The following is an 18994-nucleotide window of genomic DNA, read 5'->3' as shown; positions in this document are numbered from 1 at the left end:
AAACCTTATTCTTAAATACCTATATTTTCCTTGCTTGTTACAGGTCAGCGACATAAAACCACAAGTATAGGGAGAGGAGAAGGGGGGGGGGTTCATACTACTTGAAACCTTATTCTTACATACCTATATTTTCCTTGCTTGTTACAGGTCAGCAACATAAAAGAACAAGTATGGGTATAGGAGAGTGGGGTGGGATTATATCTGTTTGTTTCATTCTTTATTAAACGAGTAGAAATACCTTAGATGTAATAACACTTTTTTAATAAAATTCTGCATAAGTTTTGTTTATTTAGGACAGGATGTGCTCAGCGTACATAGATGCGCGTACAACAGCTGATCCTAATTGCACCTTCCCAAACTGTAAATATTCTCACGATGTCAAAACTTATCTAGAAAACAAGGAACCTGATGTAGGTGAGTCAGTAACATTAGTGATGTTGTCTGTTTGTGTGATGCATTTTTATTTATCTGTAAAGGTATTAATATTTTTCTTACAATTCTGGTTTCTGGAAGAAGAACAAGAAGATTTAAACCGGACTGTAAATTAATTGTCACTTATCAGCCATTTAAATAACTTAGTGTTGGTAATCCTAATGGAGGAAAGATATTTTTTAAAGAAAAAATTGTTTTAGATGCTGAATGCTTTGTTTTCAAGACTCTTGGCCATTGTCCCCGCGGCATTACTTGCAGGTATGTAAAATGAATAGACATGAGTAAAAGGATGGATTGTTTATCTGGATTTGCTGAACAATAAAAAGAATCTGTTGCAATGATAAAACTGAAACTCAAAACTTCAAAATTATCAGTTTCTAAGGGTTATCTAATATCTATATATACTTTGCTTGTTTGTCTGTATCCAAAAAACGTAAAAACGGCTGAACTGATTGGGCGCAAATTTTGTGTGGGACCTCACATGACCCCAGGGAAGGTTTTACTTGATTCATGCTCAAAATTACACAGTTTTGTAACCAAAAGTTTTTGGATTTTCCTAAAATTTTTAAAATGCGCGAAAAATATTATTAAATCCACGAATTTATTTTTGTTATTGTTTTAAATCGTACAAAGAGAAGATTCTCACAGATAGATCCGCAATTAAAAGTTGAAATAGAATAGAAGTACGCCCCAAAAGATCGACTAGTAAAATATATTTTAAAGATAGAGCCTTTGAAAAAACTTATGGTTTTGAGCTTCCAAATTTTTTTATTAATCACCTGTTCTGCAACTTCCCTTGGATTCTCCCGTACTAAAATTGTTATCATGCTAATGTTAATATTCTAATATTAAAATATTGCTTCGTGTTTAGATTTGCGAGTGGTCATCTTGATGAAAACTACAGAAATCTAATTAATACTGATATTTACACAGGCATTCATAGTTCTTACACATCATCAACCAGTTTATTGTTTTCCTTTATATCCTTAAGTGGAGTGGTAGCAAAAAATTTAAGGGGGTGTAGGCTGATATCGATCAATATCAAATTCAATTTGATATCAGCCTATACCCTCTTTCAATTTTTGCGAACAGTCCCTTGATTAATTTGTTGAGTTTTCTTTTGCAGTTTACATCTGGTCAAAAATAAAAAAAGACAAAAATTCTGCAAAGATTTATCACTTCGGGATAAAAAGTTTATACATTTTTAAGGATCTATTTATGCAACAGGAGTTCCACAGGAGAGAAACCAATTAAATAAAGGAGTTCAAATTAGATTAAGGTAATTTATAACTCTGTTGATTTCGGACATGTTATTCATCAATATTTGTTTCACTCGATAACCTTTTAAATGTTCATAGGAAAAGTGAAAGTTAATTTATGTTGTCTGTGTGTGGAAGGGGGGGGGGTATAGGCATATTTCCTTGATTACTTAATGCAGTCACGCAAAGAGAGCCACTGCGTGGCCCTGTTGCGGATCATGGGTTTTTCAGGTACTTAAATCTCCTTACTGCTCTCCATACTCCTTACACTTTTAAACACACTGAAATCAAGCACAAATGTACCTCATATTTGTTTTTCAGTTGACTAAGTTTCTCTAAAAATCATAATTCTAAAAGAATATCATTTCATATTTTGGAAATCTTGCACCATAAAAATGACTACGTTCATTGGTTCTGGAGGGTTTATGTCTAAGGTTAAGTGAGTTAGAGGACAGCCTTGTTTCAAGTCCTTGGGTTTCAGTCCACCTTACCAATGGTTTTCGGCACCTAGCCTATTACCATTCAATACTTTCCATGTTTCTTTTTTTCTGTCTGCGCTTCTCCAGACTGGCCATCTTAACCTCTTTTAGTTTCTCGTCATAAGATTCACTTAAAAGGTTTATTTCAGGAAGCATGAATATGATTTCACTATGGCGGACTCGGCTTGTAATCTCAGGAAAAAAATTGTTTTAATTAAAAAAGTCTCAGTTATATTTGAACCCTTTTTAAATACATAGAAATAGATTAAGTGCATCGCATTTTTTCCTATTATGTATTCAATTTTTTTTCTTGTGATATAAATTTAATATTGGAAATCTTTTTAATTTTAACAAATTTGTCTATAGCTTTGAGTTGATGAGACAAAGAGAAGAGAAAGAAAAAATCCAGAATGGAATTAAGGAAGAAGATAAGAGTCAGAATGGAATAAAGGATAATGATGAGAGTCAAAATGGAAATAAGGAAGAAGATAAGAGTCAGAATGGAATAAAGGAAAATGATAAGAGTCATAATGGAATCAAGGAAGAAGATAAGAGTCAGAATGGAATCAAGGAAGAGGATAAGAGCCCGAATGGAATTAAAAATGAAGATACGAGTCAGACTGGACTTGAAGAGAAAAAGAATGAAATGCCTAATAACGGGAATCACATGGACGTTTCTGACGCAAAAGAAATTTCTAATGAGGAAATTGAACCTGTCGAAAATAAGTCTTTAGAACTTAAACCTTCAGAAAAGGTAGCGTTTTTGATCTCATTTAACAAAGAAATAAAAAAGTTTGCTGGAAGGCCAAGAACATTTTTAATGATAATGGCGCTCACAACAACTACTTAATTGTCTTCCTACAAAACAAAATCATGAAAAAATTTAATTTTGGCATCTACTGTTTTTTCTTTATTTGGGGGATTTTTGTTTGAAACCTGGATTGAACCCAAATAAGACCTAGTAAGTTTTTTCATTGACCAGGTTTGAACTAACTCCCCCTTGTACTAGGCAGACCTAAGCCTGGAAACTGATCTTGCTCAACCTGTAGCTAAGAAACCAAGACTCGAAGAGAAAAGTATTGGACCTGTTTCCGACACAGATATGATTCCCTTAAAACCTCAGGTATATTTTAAAAGGGTATGCAAAAAACAGACACCAACATGATTCATTAATCATTCCCTATTTTTTAAATTCATAATTAAATCATGGTTTTTACATCATCCCCATAAACGCCCTTAAATTCAACCACCCTGTACGGCTGACCTGAGCTCAGATTTAATGAATAGAGAAAAATGTTCGCTAGTTCATCTACTTATTTTTAACATTGGGTAGAGAATTTGCTTAATTTATTCCACGAAGTTCAACTACTTCTTACTTACATTTGGTCCCTGGGCACGTATTCTCCAGTCTAGGCTACCATCGACCCCTCTTACTCCAGACGCTTACGTTTCTAATCAGGAGTTAGACCGGTCGGGGTACTTATAAGCTCCTAGTCAGAGATAGGATTCTTAGTAAAATATCAGTTTTATAAGGAAAATTCGATTGAAAATAATTTTTTATCTGTTAAACTTTAAATGAAATTAAACCCTATTTTTGCTTTAAGGAAAAGAAGAAATTAGATTGGGAGGATAAACTTTATTTGGCTCCTTTAACTACAGTTGGAAACCTGCCTTTCAGGTTTATAACATACTTTTCATCGTGGGGGGGGAGGGGTCAATTACGAATAAATGTCCAAACGGCAGAACCGATTGAACCCATTTTTTTGTGGCAACATACATTACCCCACTTAAAATTATAAAATGTTGCTAGGCAAACAATCTAACGGTAACAAATGTTAAAAATGCACTAATTTTAACAGACAAATTTGCGAAAATTAGTTTTTGGAGAATGTAGAAAAATGGTGACTTGAAATGCAATTGCTTAAGTTAAAATTTTTATTAAAGAAGGGGGGCGTGGAGTGCCGGATAGTATCTTTATAATAAAGCTCCTTGCTCATAAAAATATATTTTTATATATGTATATTTGAATGCATTATATATATGGCTAAACGTTGACTGAATTAGCGGAAATTCTTTATCCGAGGGGTAAAAAAGGTTTTCAAATTAAATTTCACGGACAACGCCGTGCACTTCAACTAGTAGTTACCTTAAATATTATTTCAGCTTTTTGTTAGAAAATATTTCCAAAAATTAAAGTCGGGTAAAAATAAAATTCTTAAATCTTCGAAATTATTTTGAGAAAACCGACCAATTGCTGCCGTGACAATTCTACGATTTCTTAAATTTTATAATCATAGAAAGGCTACATTTTCTTGAATATGATTTTTCAGGCGCTTGTGTAAAAGACTTGGAGCTGATATCACGTGTAGTGAGATGGCTTTAGGACTTCCCTTACTTCAGGTCAACAATGAAGCTTAACAATATTTAAAAAGTGTTATGTCTGATTCCTAAGAGTACCTTTAAACCTTAGTCTCATTAAGCATGACTGAACAATTTTACTTCATTTTTAAGTTGAACCAACCATATTTGAGCTGTGGCTCAAATTCTTAAAATTGGGCCTCAGTTGTAAGAAAAATGTGAAGCTTCTTTAACGTACGTATTAAGGTGCATTGTGCATTTGCTCACATTCACAATTGCGAAATGTTTCAAATATTGTACATTTTCATGCCAAATTCACTAATTTCCACATAAATAATTAGTAATCCTAAAAAATGAATTGGAAGATATTACATATATTAATCACAAGCTATAGTTATATAGTTATATATATAGTTATATTTTGTTTTCAGGGACATCCTCCAGAGTGGGCCTTGGTTCAGAGACATCAATCTGAGGATTTCTTTGGTGTACAGGTTCCTTTTAACCATTAGGAATTACAGAATATATTAGATGTTTTTACTGGTTCCAATTGTTGGTTGGGTATAATATTATCATGTTTGTTTGAGTCAGTGCTTAGAATCCATTTCATTCTGATGCAGATCCGGATCCTGGATCAACCCTGAAAAAAATGGATCCGGTTCCCTGTACATTTCTTCAGGATTAAGTGATTTTTAACATTTGAAAATTTTCAAAAAAAAAAGTCTTTTTCCGAATTTTTTTGCTTAGTGAAAATTTGTAAATTTTTGTAATTTGTTACCAATTTTAGTTTTTGTTTAAAGAGCAACAATTTTTGTTTTGAATGATATTTTGCCAATTAGATCCGGATCGGTAGATCCGAAAAAATATGCGAATCCGGATCGAGGAAGCCAAAACGTTACGGATCTACTAAGCACTGGTTGGAGTATACAGATTTATTTTGTATTGATTGATTTATGGATTAATTGATATAAAATTGGTTTTCTAATCTACTGTTTGATTGATCGATAGTATTCTATAAACATCAGATTTGAGTAGCTAAAACAATTTCAGTACATTCGGTCCAGCAGTGTGGCCAGAGCTGAAAACTTTAGAATGGGATATCCTTAATCCTGTTCGGAAAATTAATCTGGAGATTAAAAATGAGAGGAGAACAAGCAATATTTAATCTCGAGATTAAGAAAAAGAGTGGATTAAGCCTTAATCCCGATATCCATCATTCTAAAGTTTTCAGCTCAGCTATAGCTATTAGCTAACATAAGCAAAGAGCTATTATATAGCTATTAGCTATATGAGCAAAGAGCTTTATTATATAGATTTTTAAATTGATTGATTGATCTGTGTAGGTTTGCGGTTGTAGTCCCCCGCAGATGAGCCGGGTTGCTCAGCTGCTGGAAGAGCAGGTGGATTGCGACTTCGTCGACATCAACATGGGGTGCCCGATAGATCTCATATATAAGAAGGGAATGGGCAGTGGACTTATGATTAGGTTGGGAACTTTCACAAAAATGTAATTTTCCAGACCTTAAAATAAAAGCGTAAAAAGTGCCCCTCCGTGCAAAGATGCTAATGCTCAATTCACAATGGTGGCAACAAATACAAAATGATTGGCGAGGGTAGACTTTTATTTAATCAAAAGCGCAACATTCTATCTTGGCCAATATTGCTGGGTGTCAATAAAAAAACTCATTTTCATTGCAAAACTTGTTATTAACAGTTAAGTCTGTTTTGTTATTAGGAAACGACCATTGGAGATAATTTCACGAACAATGGCTGGCTTAATGTCTCGACCATTAACAATTAAGATGAGAACTGGTGTTTTTAAGGTAAGAATCAGGGGTCCATATAATTCCATCCCAAATGTTGAATGAATGATATTAAGGGTAGAAATTATTCATGTTGTGGTTGTGAACAATTGAAAGTATGGTGTCAATTTGTAGAAAAAATTCCAGACTGCAGAATGTGAAGTGTATACTGCAACTGTAAGGTAGTTTTTATTTATTCTGTATATCATAATTTATCTAAGATGTTGATAATTGATATTTACATCATTGTAAAACACTAAATAAAGTACACATTTCTAAAGTGAAGTGAACTTACACACCAATCTAGACAAATTTCACAATTACGCAGAAAATGTATTTTAATACCCCTAAATGTACTTTCAATCCCGATCCCATTTGTATCAGAAATGGAATTTTATGGACCCCCTGGTTAGAATCATCAATGCCCAAATATTTTGTTCATTCTGTTGATTCGGAAATTTTTCTTTTATGAAAAGTTCAAAATCACAATATTTGTTTAATGCACTGTTTATGAACCATTTTATTTGACGTGTATTCTGTATCCGTTCTTTTATAAATGAATTTAGATGTGAATCTCGCCCTTTAATTCTTCTTTATAATTTCATTACTAATAGATTATGCAAACATGTTCTCCTTTTTTACATTTTAACTCGATTAATCAATTAAAACTAAACGATGATTCAAAAGTCAACTTTTGACATTTATACTTGGGGATCCGTGGATCCAAATATTTAGATTTATGGGTTGTATTGGGAGCCCACAATTTGTTTTTCTTGTTTAGGACAAGAATATTGCTCATTTACTGTTCCCTAAACTTGAAGAACTAGGAGTCAGTGGTCTCACAATTCATGGCAGGTAGCTGATATTACAGTAAAATATCTTCCTTTGCCTAATCTTCTAATGTTAAAATTGCTTCTTCCAAAAGGTTGGACATTTATGGTGGTCATTTGTTGTGCCTAGGACAAGCTATAAAACCCAGTGCTGCATGAAGGTCATTGATGAGTTACTTTTTAATATCATTGCCCTTTCTTTATCATCACTTATCATCTCTGAACTAAATCTCAGGAGACCAACATTTGTTCTTGATTTAGTTTTACTCTTGATGTAACTTGTAAAGGGTTTCTTGTTTCCATTTTGTGCAATATTTTTATCAAATTTCCTTTTTGCACATCTAATCGCACACTTAAATCTTTCTGGGTTTTCTTTAAAATGTTTTAATGTTCTGCCAAACCTGTGCTCTTGTCATCCATTGTGGTTTGTTATTTTGTCTACGTGGTCTTTTTGGTATGAATTTTTCTGTACCTGCAGCTGTTTGATCCTTGAAGAATTTCCATGACCTGTAGACCATTGTACATCATTTAAGTAGTTAAACAATCCATCTTTATCCCTGTTGCTCCAGTCTATAATCATCTCTTTGGTACTGTTAAACCTTGAGTTAAAAATGGTCTCACTAGAATGATTGAATGATACTAGTGGACAAGTTTCCAATTGGTTCAAGTGTGATTATATTTTCCAACTGATTACTCAAAACTAAATCCAGGGTGTTGCTATGAATGTGTGTTGGAAATCCTATCAGTTTCACAAAGTATTTCTCTTTTGTTGTTTCAAGGAAAATACTACTTTTCTATTAGATGTCTCATGAAGCCAGTCTATTGCTGGAAAGTTGAAATCTCCTATGAATAGTGAATTTGGTCCTGCTCCTACAATAAGTTTACATAATTCATGTGTGTTTTCCTCTGATGCACTTGGGGGTCATATATATATATATCTTCTTCAATTATGTACTTTAAAGGCAAGTACACTATTAAAGGTTTACATAATTCATGTGTGTTTTCCTCTGATGCACTTGGGGGTCTATATACTAAGGTTATCTGAAGGTTATTTTCTTACTATCCTTATATATCTATATATATGCTGCAATTATGTACTGTAGATGCAAGTACACTATTAAAGGTTTTATAAAATCAGGGATTTGTACCGAAGAACAAATCAAATGTCACGAGGTCCATCTATCGCTAGGAGCTAAGTGTCCAAAAACTTCAGATTCACTACTTAATGTTCTCAGTTTTAATTAGAGGAAGATCTGACACTCCTTACAGAACTGTACTGTAAGCAACACAGCTAGAATATGCTTGTTTCACTTCAAGAGTTCACTTAGCATCCATCCATTGTTCATTTTACATTTTAAGCGTGGATTACTTCAGGATATCCACATGGTGAAGTACATAATCAAGATACAAGCATTATTCTCTTCTCGTAATATTATCTGTTCTAGAAGGAATCACGCATATATTAGCCCGGTCGTTATAGTTCCTTTAATTAGACAAAAAACGGGCAAAGTATCTTTATGCGCAGTGATGATCTGAAATTCTACTCAACTCTAATCATGTTATTATTGTTCTCTAGGTCTAAAGAGCAGAGATACACTAGACTAGCAGACTGGGAGTATATAAAGGAGTGTAGAGAGACTGTAAACATCCCCGTTTTTGGAAATGGTGATATCCTTAATTATGAGGTATGATTATTCTTTTTTTTTTGGGGGGGGGGTGCCCATGAAAAAAAATCACACATTTTTTGGAAGCATTTGGGTAAAACCAGCTTAAATACAAAATTTTAGCAGTTTAGAATAACTATTAGGCCAAGCTTAGCACAGAAGTATTCAAATATATTTTCTTTTAATTGAACGCTGTCAAAAAAGTAGCATTTTTTTGCAACAAAAAGCATGCGCGCACTTTTGGCTCAGATCTGTTCAAAACCAATAAATGCATATCTAGTATATATAAATTTGGCTTGTCTGGCTGTTTGTTCGGTATCCAATAAACGTCAAAACGGCTGAACCGATCGGGCCCAAATTTTTTGTGTGACATCACGTGACCACAGGGAAGGTTTATGAATTAAAAAAATTAAAAAATGTGTTATAAAGGTTTTTAATTTTATAAAAAAAATTTTATAAAAAAATTTAAATTCTTGAAAATCCGCGATTTTTTTTTTAAAAATCCGCAAAAAGAACATGTTCACAATTTAAATAGAAGATAAGCGCGAAGCGCCCTAAAAGCCTAGAAAGAAAAGCGCGAAGCGCCTTGAATATCTAGTAATATACATAATTTTGAGTTCGCATGCAAAAAAATTCTTATTTAACAATGTTGTTTAGGATTATTATATGAAGAAGGAAAATTCTGGAGTATCAGGAATCATGTTGGCGAGAGGAGCACTTATTAAACCTTGGCTTTTTACAGAAATTAAGGTTTGTAATGCAAAATATTCATTTTTTTAATTAGCCGAACATGTTGGATGATGTATGAACAACATAGAAGAAAATAGAGATCTAAGAAAGACAAAAATATCAAAATACTTGCAGCTGATTAGGTTTTAAGAAAGGAATCTGTAAAGGACCCCGACATTGACCCCCAGACCGCCGCCAGGTGAGAGGGTCAACGACACAAGATGCCCCCTACCTGTTCCATCATCTTATTGATAGAATTGTGTTAAGATTTAAATTTAAAAAGCAAATATGTATTCAAAATATTTTGATTGTTTAATATTCCAATATTTATTCAAATTTATAAACAATAAATAACGTGTTGCATAGAGCGTCGACCCCTATTTCATCGAATGATGGGTTGTCTGCTAATAATAATAGTAATTCGTGGAATTTAATAAGTTAGCTTTTATATTAGCATGGGTTTATAATTAAATGAATTTGGTTATATTTACAATGGGGGAAATTATCATAAAATTGCTTTGTTTAGTAAAATTAAATGCACGCAGAGTGAGTTTGAGCAGAGTGAGTTTGATAGTATTTATTTATAAGGAAACATATAAAAGTTTGTTTTGCCATGAAAGGTTTCATATGGAATGTATATTCTTACACGCTCCAAATATTAAAGAATGGAAATTATTGCACCAGTTAAAGAAAATTCATTCTTACACGCTCCTTATATAATGAACTTTTGAGCATAGATCATTATTGATATTAACTTAATTATTTTGTATTGATCTACCTTTATTCAGAAATTTTCATTCAAATCTTAACCTAGCTTAGTCCTGACAGAAGATAGAAAATAGACAGAATTAAGTGGCGATGGGGGTAGATTTGCCCCCACCCGGCCCTGCAGCTAAAACTGGTTTTGAAGTACCTCAGCAGTCACCATATCTCGCATAGCTCTAGTTGAAGTAGTACCACAATCAAAAACATTGAATGTTAGTTAATGGGAACAAGTCATTGAGGTATTGGTGTCACAAACTTTATGTGGGGTTTTAGCACTCCATAGAAATGAAAACAAACCATTAAATCTTGATTCATGAATTAGAGGCAAAGATCCTCATTATTTCATTTCATATATAACCTGTTTTCTCTCCTCTTTTTAGAAGATTAGGATCAAATGTCCAGCAAATGATTTCTTCTGTAAATGATTTCACGCTTTTGTTCAGTAGATCAAAAAAAACTCGGGGCACATTCAACATGATAAATCTAAATGAAGCATCAACATAAAAAAAAACAAGCGAATGCATTATAAATTAGTAAAAGAGCAAACTAACTAAGGACACAATCACAACATGCATTATTCACAAATAAAGAAATAATTTTTATTAGTAAAGGGTTTTTAACATTTCCATTGTAACAAAAGAAAATTTCTGAACTAATCACGTGTTTATATTTATAGTTCAGAGTTCAGGTAGAACAGGTGGTGGCACTAGACTATTGTCTGGGTTCACTTTAATAAACATCGAAAGAACTCTTAGTTTAGAATAGAGCTAGTGTTTGTTAGTGATCGTTAAACAAGAATTCAGATATTTAATAAACCTTGAGTGCAAAACCTGGAGCTAAAAGGATATTCTTTTCAATAATTAAAATCTATCCCATAATGGTCTGAAAAATAATTGCCATTCAATGGCCATTTTATATAAAATCTAAGGCTTGACAGTTAAAATTCCTATTCTCAGCTAGAAGTGTTATATATATATAGACATCTCAGATAAAACTCTCAACTTTATAATAAAATGAATATCAGGAGCTCGAGTTCTTACTTCTGAAACACTTTCAAAGTCTTGTATCTTGTGAATCTACCTGAACAATATTCATCTAAAGATCCTCAGATCTTACACATTAATCGACGTTACATTCATTTCTGTCTTTTTGTGGTGATATTTGAAGGGGCCTCGGTCTGGATTTCCACAGAATAAGGGTTGATCTTTTATTTATTGACGTACTTTAATATTTAGGAACGAAGGCACTGGGATATATCTGGCCAGGAAAGACTGGATATTGTCCGTGAGTTTGCTAACTACGGTCTTGAACACTGGGGTTCAGACGACAGAGGACTGGAGAATACGAGAAAGTAAGTTCTCGTTCATTTTTTGTGTATTTTGCATACCAACTGAGGTCTTAACTTGTGCTCCTGGGTTCAAACATTGCTGTTATCTATATATTTGTTTTCACGGTTTTAAGTTAGTAAGCGATTAATTATTTATTTATGAAATATAACAAAACAAATACATACAGAATTAAGTATTTCAGCAGAAAATATTGTTTAAAAAAATTTTCAAGAAATCATTAAAAGTTTGATTAATTATAACCTTCGGTGATAATATCAATACAATGAAGGTTGAAACAAACCAGATTAGAAATAAACGATTGCTCGACCACTTTTCAGTAAACATACATTTAGACTTTCTATTATGTTCCCATCAGCACTAAAACAAAACAATATCAAACATAACAGAATCATTTAAAAAAGAGAATACGTATAAATTTTTTTTAATTAAAAGTTTACAAATAAACAATGAGAGTTAGTTAATAACTTATCTTTGTTTAAATGTTAAATGTTTCTGCTGCTTAAATCTTGGTAAAAATCAAAACTAAAATAGAAAGTAGTCTTCATTGTAATAATATATACGACAACGACTGTAGTTTAACAAAATATGTAGGTTTCTGCTGGAATGGTTAAGCTTTGCATACCGATATGTTCCTTACGGAATCCTCAAATGCCCCCCACAGGTGATTTAATCAAACTGAAGAATTAAGTATTATTAGATGAATTAAACCAGTGTTTATAATTTATTTTATCTTGATGTGGATCCGGATCCTGGATCCGCCCTTATTGAATGGATCTGGATACAGATCCAGGTCATAAATGCGATTTAATGATTTTTAGAAGAAAATACGAGTTTTCTTTTTTTCGCTCTATTTTAGGTTAAAAACTCTACGAACCAAGGAATTAGCAATTTAGTTTTCTATAGTTCAGATTTAGGGACCCGGATCCGAATCTGAATCAAGGAAGCCATAATGTTGCGGATCTTTGATTCAACGAATTTGGAATAAAAGTAATTGATCAATTTAAATACAAAAAACGTTAACAGTCTTAAAGAGTGGTTGATCTTTTTTTCTTAATGTTTATTTTCCAGCTTTGACTTGATTGCATTGAAATGGCTTATTTTTATGATGGTAAATGGCTTGATTTGTTTGATTAAGTAATATATTTATAAGATAAACAGATTTGAACTGAGAAATTGAAAATTAAAGGATTCGATATTAGCTTATTAATCAATAATCTGATTGGCCAATTGGGCGAGGGATCGACTAATCTCGATTGTTTGGTTGGTTGGTTAATTATTTGATTGATTGATTGTTCAATATCTGTATGTATTGATTAATTGATTGATTTTCCATCTAGAGAATAAATGAACGACTGCCTGTCTATCGGGGCAGGAATGAGCTGGAAACCTTGCTGTCCTCACCTAATGCTCAGGAAACCAACATAGATACTTGAACATTTCGGGATTTCAGGGGTGTATAGTATATCTTACATAATTACCCTGTCCTCCTGGGGAAACAATTAAAATTTTGAAAAAAGTAACTTTTTCAATTTTTTTGTTACATTTACCCCGGAATACATTTATTTTCCCTTAAAAATCATTATTTTCCATTATAAAACCATAAATAAAAGCAGGAAAGGAGGGGCGTTGACAAATTATTTTTCGAAAAAAATATGCACATTGCACCCTTGTAGGAAGTTAGTACGTAACCAGTGTTAAGGATCCATTTTGTTTTAATGCCGATCCGGATCCTGGATCCGCTGTGGAAAATAATGGATCCGGATCCATGTCTTTCTAAAAGATTTACTGAATAACAAAGCAGGATTTTCCGTTTTGTTGATTATTTGTATTGCTTATTTTTATACTCAAACTTGATGAATTATTTGGAAATCAGGAAATTTTTATCATCTCTTTTTTTTTATTAGTTGAGATTTTGGGTTTTTTGAGAGTAAAAAAGTTTTTTTAGTTTGGTTGATGTTTTGCCTTTTGGACCCGGATCCGTGGATCCGCTTTTTTTTGCGGATACGGATCCGGATCCAGGAAGCCAAAATCTTGCGGATCAAATGGATCCGGATCCTAAGAACCTGAACAATTGTTGGTTGTCAACGATATTTCAAGAAACCTAAAAATGAAAGGGAATGTTTGGCTAGATATGGTTGTTAAACTGAGCCGCGGCACTCTCATCTCAACTATCATGTCTAGGCAGACAACCTTCCTTATTGTAAAATATTTATAATTTTCCCCTAGGCAGGTTGTTCCGCGCGGCACTCTCATTTCAACAAACATGTCTAGGCAGACAACCTTCCTTATTGTAAAAACCTTCTTCTAATCCAATTTTAACATATATTTACCGTTGTTGGTTACCAGGATTGGTTGAAGATTACAGAAATGTTCCTGGGAAAGGTCAAGGATGGTTTCGAGTTTGTGCCAAGACACAAGGCTAATTCATATTCCTAACTATGCCAAGACTCAAGGCCAATTCATATTCCTATCTATGGCGAGACTCAAGGCCAATTCATATTCCTAACTATGGCGAGACTCAAGGCCAATTCATATTCCTAACTATGGCGAGACTCAAGGCCAATTCATAATCCTAACTATGGCGAAAACTAAAGGCCAATTCATATTCCTAACTATGGCGAGACTCAAGGCCAATTCAAATGCCTAACTATGGCGAGACTCAAGGCCAATTCAAATGCCTAACTATGGCGAGACTCAAGGCCCATCATCCTAACTATGTAATTATTTTGTTTCAGATAAAATGACTGAGGTTGAGGAGAAGAGTTGGGAGCTCAGCTTATATGAGTCTTTGAGGACACCGCAGGAGGCCATTACAGAAAATACAGGTTTAAATAATAAACAGGGTGCATGTTTTATTCAAAATCATTAACTCCTCACCTCTCTTTTGGAAAATAATGTTTCCCCCAGGTATGTGTTTTTCATAGGAATCTATTCCCTGAATTGGGGAAAATCAATGATTTATAAGGGGAAAAAATTAAATTTTCGGGTAAAAAGTATCGCAAAAAAAAATAAAATGCTCGCATATTTATGGTAAATTCATTGTTCCTGGGTAATGTTCATGATGAATAGTTGAAAAAATATGTTCAGAGATAGCCGTGAAGTTATATAAATATGTTCAGAGATCGCCGTTAGTCCGAAATCTCTTCAGAGTGAGCTGACCTGCCCGATTTGCCTTGACATGCTCACGCTTACCATGACAACCAAGGAATGTCTACACAGGTATAGTTTGGAATGTCAAGGACATGATCAGATTTAAATTAAATTGAAAGTTGATATTTATGTAAAACATGTTAACACTTTTTATTTGAAATTAGTTCTTACTAATTTTTTTCATAACAATATTAATATAACTAAAAATATTGATTTTTAACCTTTATTTTCTCATAAGGAAAATAGATTGAAAAAAGGTTAATTTAGTTTTTTCATATTTTATTAAATTTTTGTTTTCTAGATTTTGTTCTGATTGTATCATTACAGCTCTCAGATCTGGAAACAAGGAAATCCATTAATCTGAAAAATTTGTCTACTAATTTTAAATTTATTATTATTCAATTTTTACATGAAAAATTGAACATCAATTGAATATTTTTCTATTATTATTTGATACTGTATAACCAACTTTTATTTACTCTTCTTTTTTCTTAAACTTAATAATTTTCCTCTTTTTTTGTGTAAAGTTAAAAAAATGGAGCTGGGTAATGTTTTATCAACAAAATATAATTTTATATAGCAATTCCGATCCGGTTGTGTTGAAAAGTGTCAAATTATCGAATTTACTATTTAATATCAACTAATATTGATGGTTTAGGAATGTCCTACTTGTCGTAAGAAATTAGTTTCAAAACGATCGCTCAGATATGATCCTAACTTTGATAATCTTGTGGCTAACATTTTTCCGGACAGGTAAATAACACGGACAAATAAAATACCCCTTCTTGACTACAAAGAACAATAATAACATTTTTGGCGTTTTTACTGGAATTTACGATATTTAAAGCTCTAATCACTCTTTTGTCTCCTAAAGGCAAGTTATTTTTATTCTTTTAATAAAAAATTCTTTTTGATACTTCTAAGTTCTTTTATATTCCTCAAAAAATCATTAATTTCCCCCAATTTAGCGCACAGAAAACCCTAAAAACTCTTACTTTACTTCGGGTGGGTGGGGGGTGGGGATTCAAAAGGGTTGAATATTATTTCCAGAATATTTTCACTCATGTTAAAATTTTCAACAACAAAAAAACAAGCATTTCTCTCGATAATCGTCATTCTGCATTTAGAGAGGAGTATGAAGAAGAACAGCAGAAAGCGCTCGCTATAGCTAGCAAGAAACACAGCGCGCTTCTTATGAGTGGAATAAGTAAGTATTGAAATATATTTTTAACCTTTAAGAATGTTATGAATTGAAAATCATAAGGTGCCTACTGTATACATACAATTTATAATAATTTATCCTTTGTGAGTTTTATTCCATAATTCCGCTTATTTTTCAGAATTAAGTGTGTCATAAATTGATTGATTGATTGATTAATTAATTGATTTTTAGGTTCTGCCGCTAAAGCACAAGCCGACCATGTTAAAATGATAAGCAGAAAAAAAAATTCCTCAGGTGAATTTTTCTTTACTGTAACACCCGCTTGCCTCGTTTCAACACTATATGACGAATATAATTTTGGAATTCGATAATATTTCATTAAATGATGATGGATTGGTTTTAACAATAATTATCATAATATTTGTTAATTACTGTGCTTTTTAGACGAGCCGCAAAACACATCCATCCTTCTTAGAGCAACACTAAATTTTGCAGATTTTTTTATACCATTGGTGAATTTACAAAGGTTCTAAGAGTATCATATGTACACTGTACAGGGTGTCTAAATTAACATGGAAATTAAGAGAAGAAATAAAAGTCGTCTTTTTAAAGAATTGGCATTGTGTTACCTAATTTAAATGGTGTAAAATAAAGTAACGTCTGCTTGAGTATATTTTATGTAAACAGTATGCTAAATGGTGTGTCATGTTCTTTAACATTTCTGCAAGATTATGATTACAATGATTATATTTCTAGATATCAATGAATATATTTCTAGATAATGTGGATATATTTCTAGATGATTATGAATATATTTCTAGATAATTATGAATATATTTCTAGATTATGATGAACTACTAGCTAGTCATGCTGCTGTGGGGGATACACCAGACCAAGCTGATTCCCCCGGGGAATCCGATACATTACCATACAGGTAAATATATAAAGGGATTATTCAGTATTCACCTTTTCAGAATTAATAGGAGTAAATAGGTGAAAATAAACAAGTTAAAAAAGCGAAGATCATTATGGTGGTTCTAACGAGTTCCCCAATCAAAATTTGAGGCAAATCGGTCAAGGGGTTCACGAGTTCTTGATGGGACACACAGGAAAACAAACAAACAAACGTTATATTTAAAGATGCAGCACGATTTAAAGGAGAAAAATGTTGAAGACGTATCATAGCGAATAACTTAGCGCCCATACAAATTCAGAAAATTGCAACAAATAACTTAGACCGTAAAAAATAAATTTAATTTCAAACAAATCATTCAGATATTACAACCTATAGTCATCGATTGTCTTTCGCCACATTTGTATTCGGTATGAGACGTCTTTAACAATTTTCTCCTTGTAGACGCAACAGATAGAAGTAAGAATAGTAGCGATCATAAGCGCTTTTTTATCACATTAAGCCTATACCCCCTTTCATTTTCGCGAACACTCCCTTTAATTAAATTTTTTTACCACTTTTTTAGCCTTAATTGTGTGTAGAAATTAGCAGATTTTTGTAGAGTTAAATATCGTATGTAAAGCGCTTAATATAGCTTAACTTAAGTTGTATTATAGAGCGTTTTATTGCCCTAAAAAGGTCAATTACCCCCTGAGATTCTTAAATTCTTAAATTTACAGTCATGAATGTGGACAGTATCAGACTAGCTTTTAAAAGATTTTTGATTATTTTTAGACCTAAAAAGAAGAAGAAGGCGGGTGGAGAGAATGGAGAAGGGAGTTCAAATCTTCAACCCAACGAAATAGAAATAATCTTCAGGAACCACCCAACTCTTCCACAAGAAACAGGTATATGGTGACATCATTTGCCTGCAATTATTTGGTGTAAAATCAAGAAATCGACATCTTTGAAATTTACATAGCAAACGTCTTTGTAGAATATAATAATTGCTTTATACGGCTGTGTTCTCCAATTTTAACAGTTTTGGTAACGGACAGAGCATTAAAGGGACTCTCGACTTTATTTCAAGTTAATCTCCATTTGAGGAGGGAAATGTCAGACTCCGACAATGAAGAAATCATTCTAAAATCTTAAACAGAATATATTTTGGTTCACGAAATTGGTAATTTGCCATAACTGTATCATAAATTAAGAATGTGTCAGGGGTTTAAAATGTATATTTTCTTGAAAATCATTCCTCCGCTCGTAGGAAAACTTAATTTTTTTTAAAGGTTTTTTTTCTTAATTGGGGAAAATAAATCTATAGGGGAAATAAATAAATTTTTGAGTAAAAAGGCTAAAAAAGGATGAATTGAATAAACTTGCCTTTTGATATCCAATTTTTCTTCCAGATTTTCTTAAATTCTTTTAAACCTACAGTATACAATATACACCACTAGAATGTTAAGGTAATTAAATTTTGTATTTGCAGATATATATAATTAGACACTTCTCCTTCATGATGCATCACGGTGAAGGTTTAATTTCAAATATATCCGNATATATTAAGACCTGCCTGGAGGCGAGTATCGATCATCTAACTAAATTCATGGAACTCAGATTAAAGGTATTGTACAACACAGTTTTTGATTAACTTTTAGAAAACTTTTTTGTCTCCATTTTTGTAGAAAATAACGGATTTAAGGTAAAAAGGGGAAAAAAAGAGGGAAAAATTGCCTTTCAACGTCCAATTTTTCTTTTTTTCATCTCCATTCTCCATTTATCTATTCGTTTTAATTTTTTGTATTGCCTTTCAGAAGGGGTCTTTTGTTCTTACGTATTTGATTTGATTTAATTAACTTTTAGAAAACTTTTTTTTGTAGAGAATATTTATTGATACATTTGTGAAATATGTCAAAAACGTCATAAGGGGGCCGGGGCCTTTCAAACTTTAAAAACATTGAATCAATAAGTAATAAGGCGTAACTACAGTTGTTTAACCGGTTAACAATTGATTGCATTTCTGATGTTTCGTAGAATATCTTAACGTAACTTTTGTAATTCTTTTCCATGGAATCACTTTCATTAAAATATGTATGTTGGAAAAGATGAAATAAATGAAG

The 18994-nt window shown here is 32.6% G+C and overlaps 2 protein-coding genes across 2 annotated transcripts; both read left to right on the top strand.

The window, feature by feature from the left end:
- Nucleotides 1-271: 271 nt before the first annotated feature.
- LOC111717092 (tRNA-dihydrouridine(47) synthase [NAD(P)(+)]-like) lies at nucleotides 272-14403 on the top strand. Its single transcript, XM_023492608.1, has 19 exons — nucleotides 272-414; nucleotides 633-690; nucleotides 1304-1365; nucleotides 1660-1711; nucleotides 2320-2367; nucleotides 2537-2924; nucleotides 3180-3293; nucleotides 3775-3848; nucleotides 4501-4570; nucleotides 4960-5022; nucleotides 5872-6014; nucleotides 6264-6351; nucleotides 7112-7185; nucleotides 8737-8845; nucleotides 9482-9574; nucleotides 11554-11669; nucleotides 12259-12328; nucleotides 13005-13079; nucleotides 14014-14403. Exons 1-19 carry the CDS (start codon nucleotides 300-302, stop codon nucleotides 14101-14103), a joined length of 1902 nt encoding a protein of 633 aa, XP_023348376.1. The 5' UTR covers nucleotides 272-299; the 3' UTR covers nucleotides 14104-14403.
- On the top strand, nucleotides 14384-17805 carry LOC111717093 (E3 ubiquitin-protein ligase RING2-A-like). Its single transcript, XM_023492609.1, has 8 exons — nucleotides 14384-14492; nucleotides 14787-14886; nucleotides 15119-15164; nucleotides 15476-15570; nucleotides 15945-16024; nucleotides 16211-16273; nucleotides 16823-16913; nucleotides 17667-17805. Exons 1-8 carry the CDS (start codon nucleotides 14408-14410, stop codon nucleotides 17788-17790), a joined length of 684 nt encoding a protein of 227 aa, XP_023348377.1. The 5' UTR covers nucleotides 14384-14407; the 3' UTR covers nucleotides 17791-17805.
- Nucleotides 17806-18994: the final 1189 nt, after the last annotated feature.

The sequence above is a fragment of the Eurytemora carolleeae genome, unplaced genomic scaffold (genome assembly GCF_000591075.1).
Source record: "Eurytemora carolleeae unplaced genomic scaffold, Eaff_2.0 scaffold2362, whole genome shotgun sequence".
In the NCBI taxonomy this organism is placed as follows: domain Eukaryota; kingdom Metazoa; phylum Arthropoda; class Copepoda; order Calanoida; family Temoridae; genus Eurytemora; species Eurytemora carolleeae.
The sequence above is the reverse complement of the archived record's forward strand: the minus strand, read 5'-3'. Positions and strand labels throughout refer to the sequence as shown.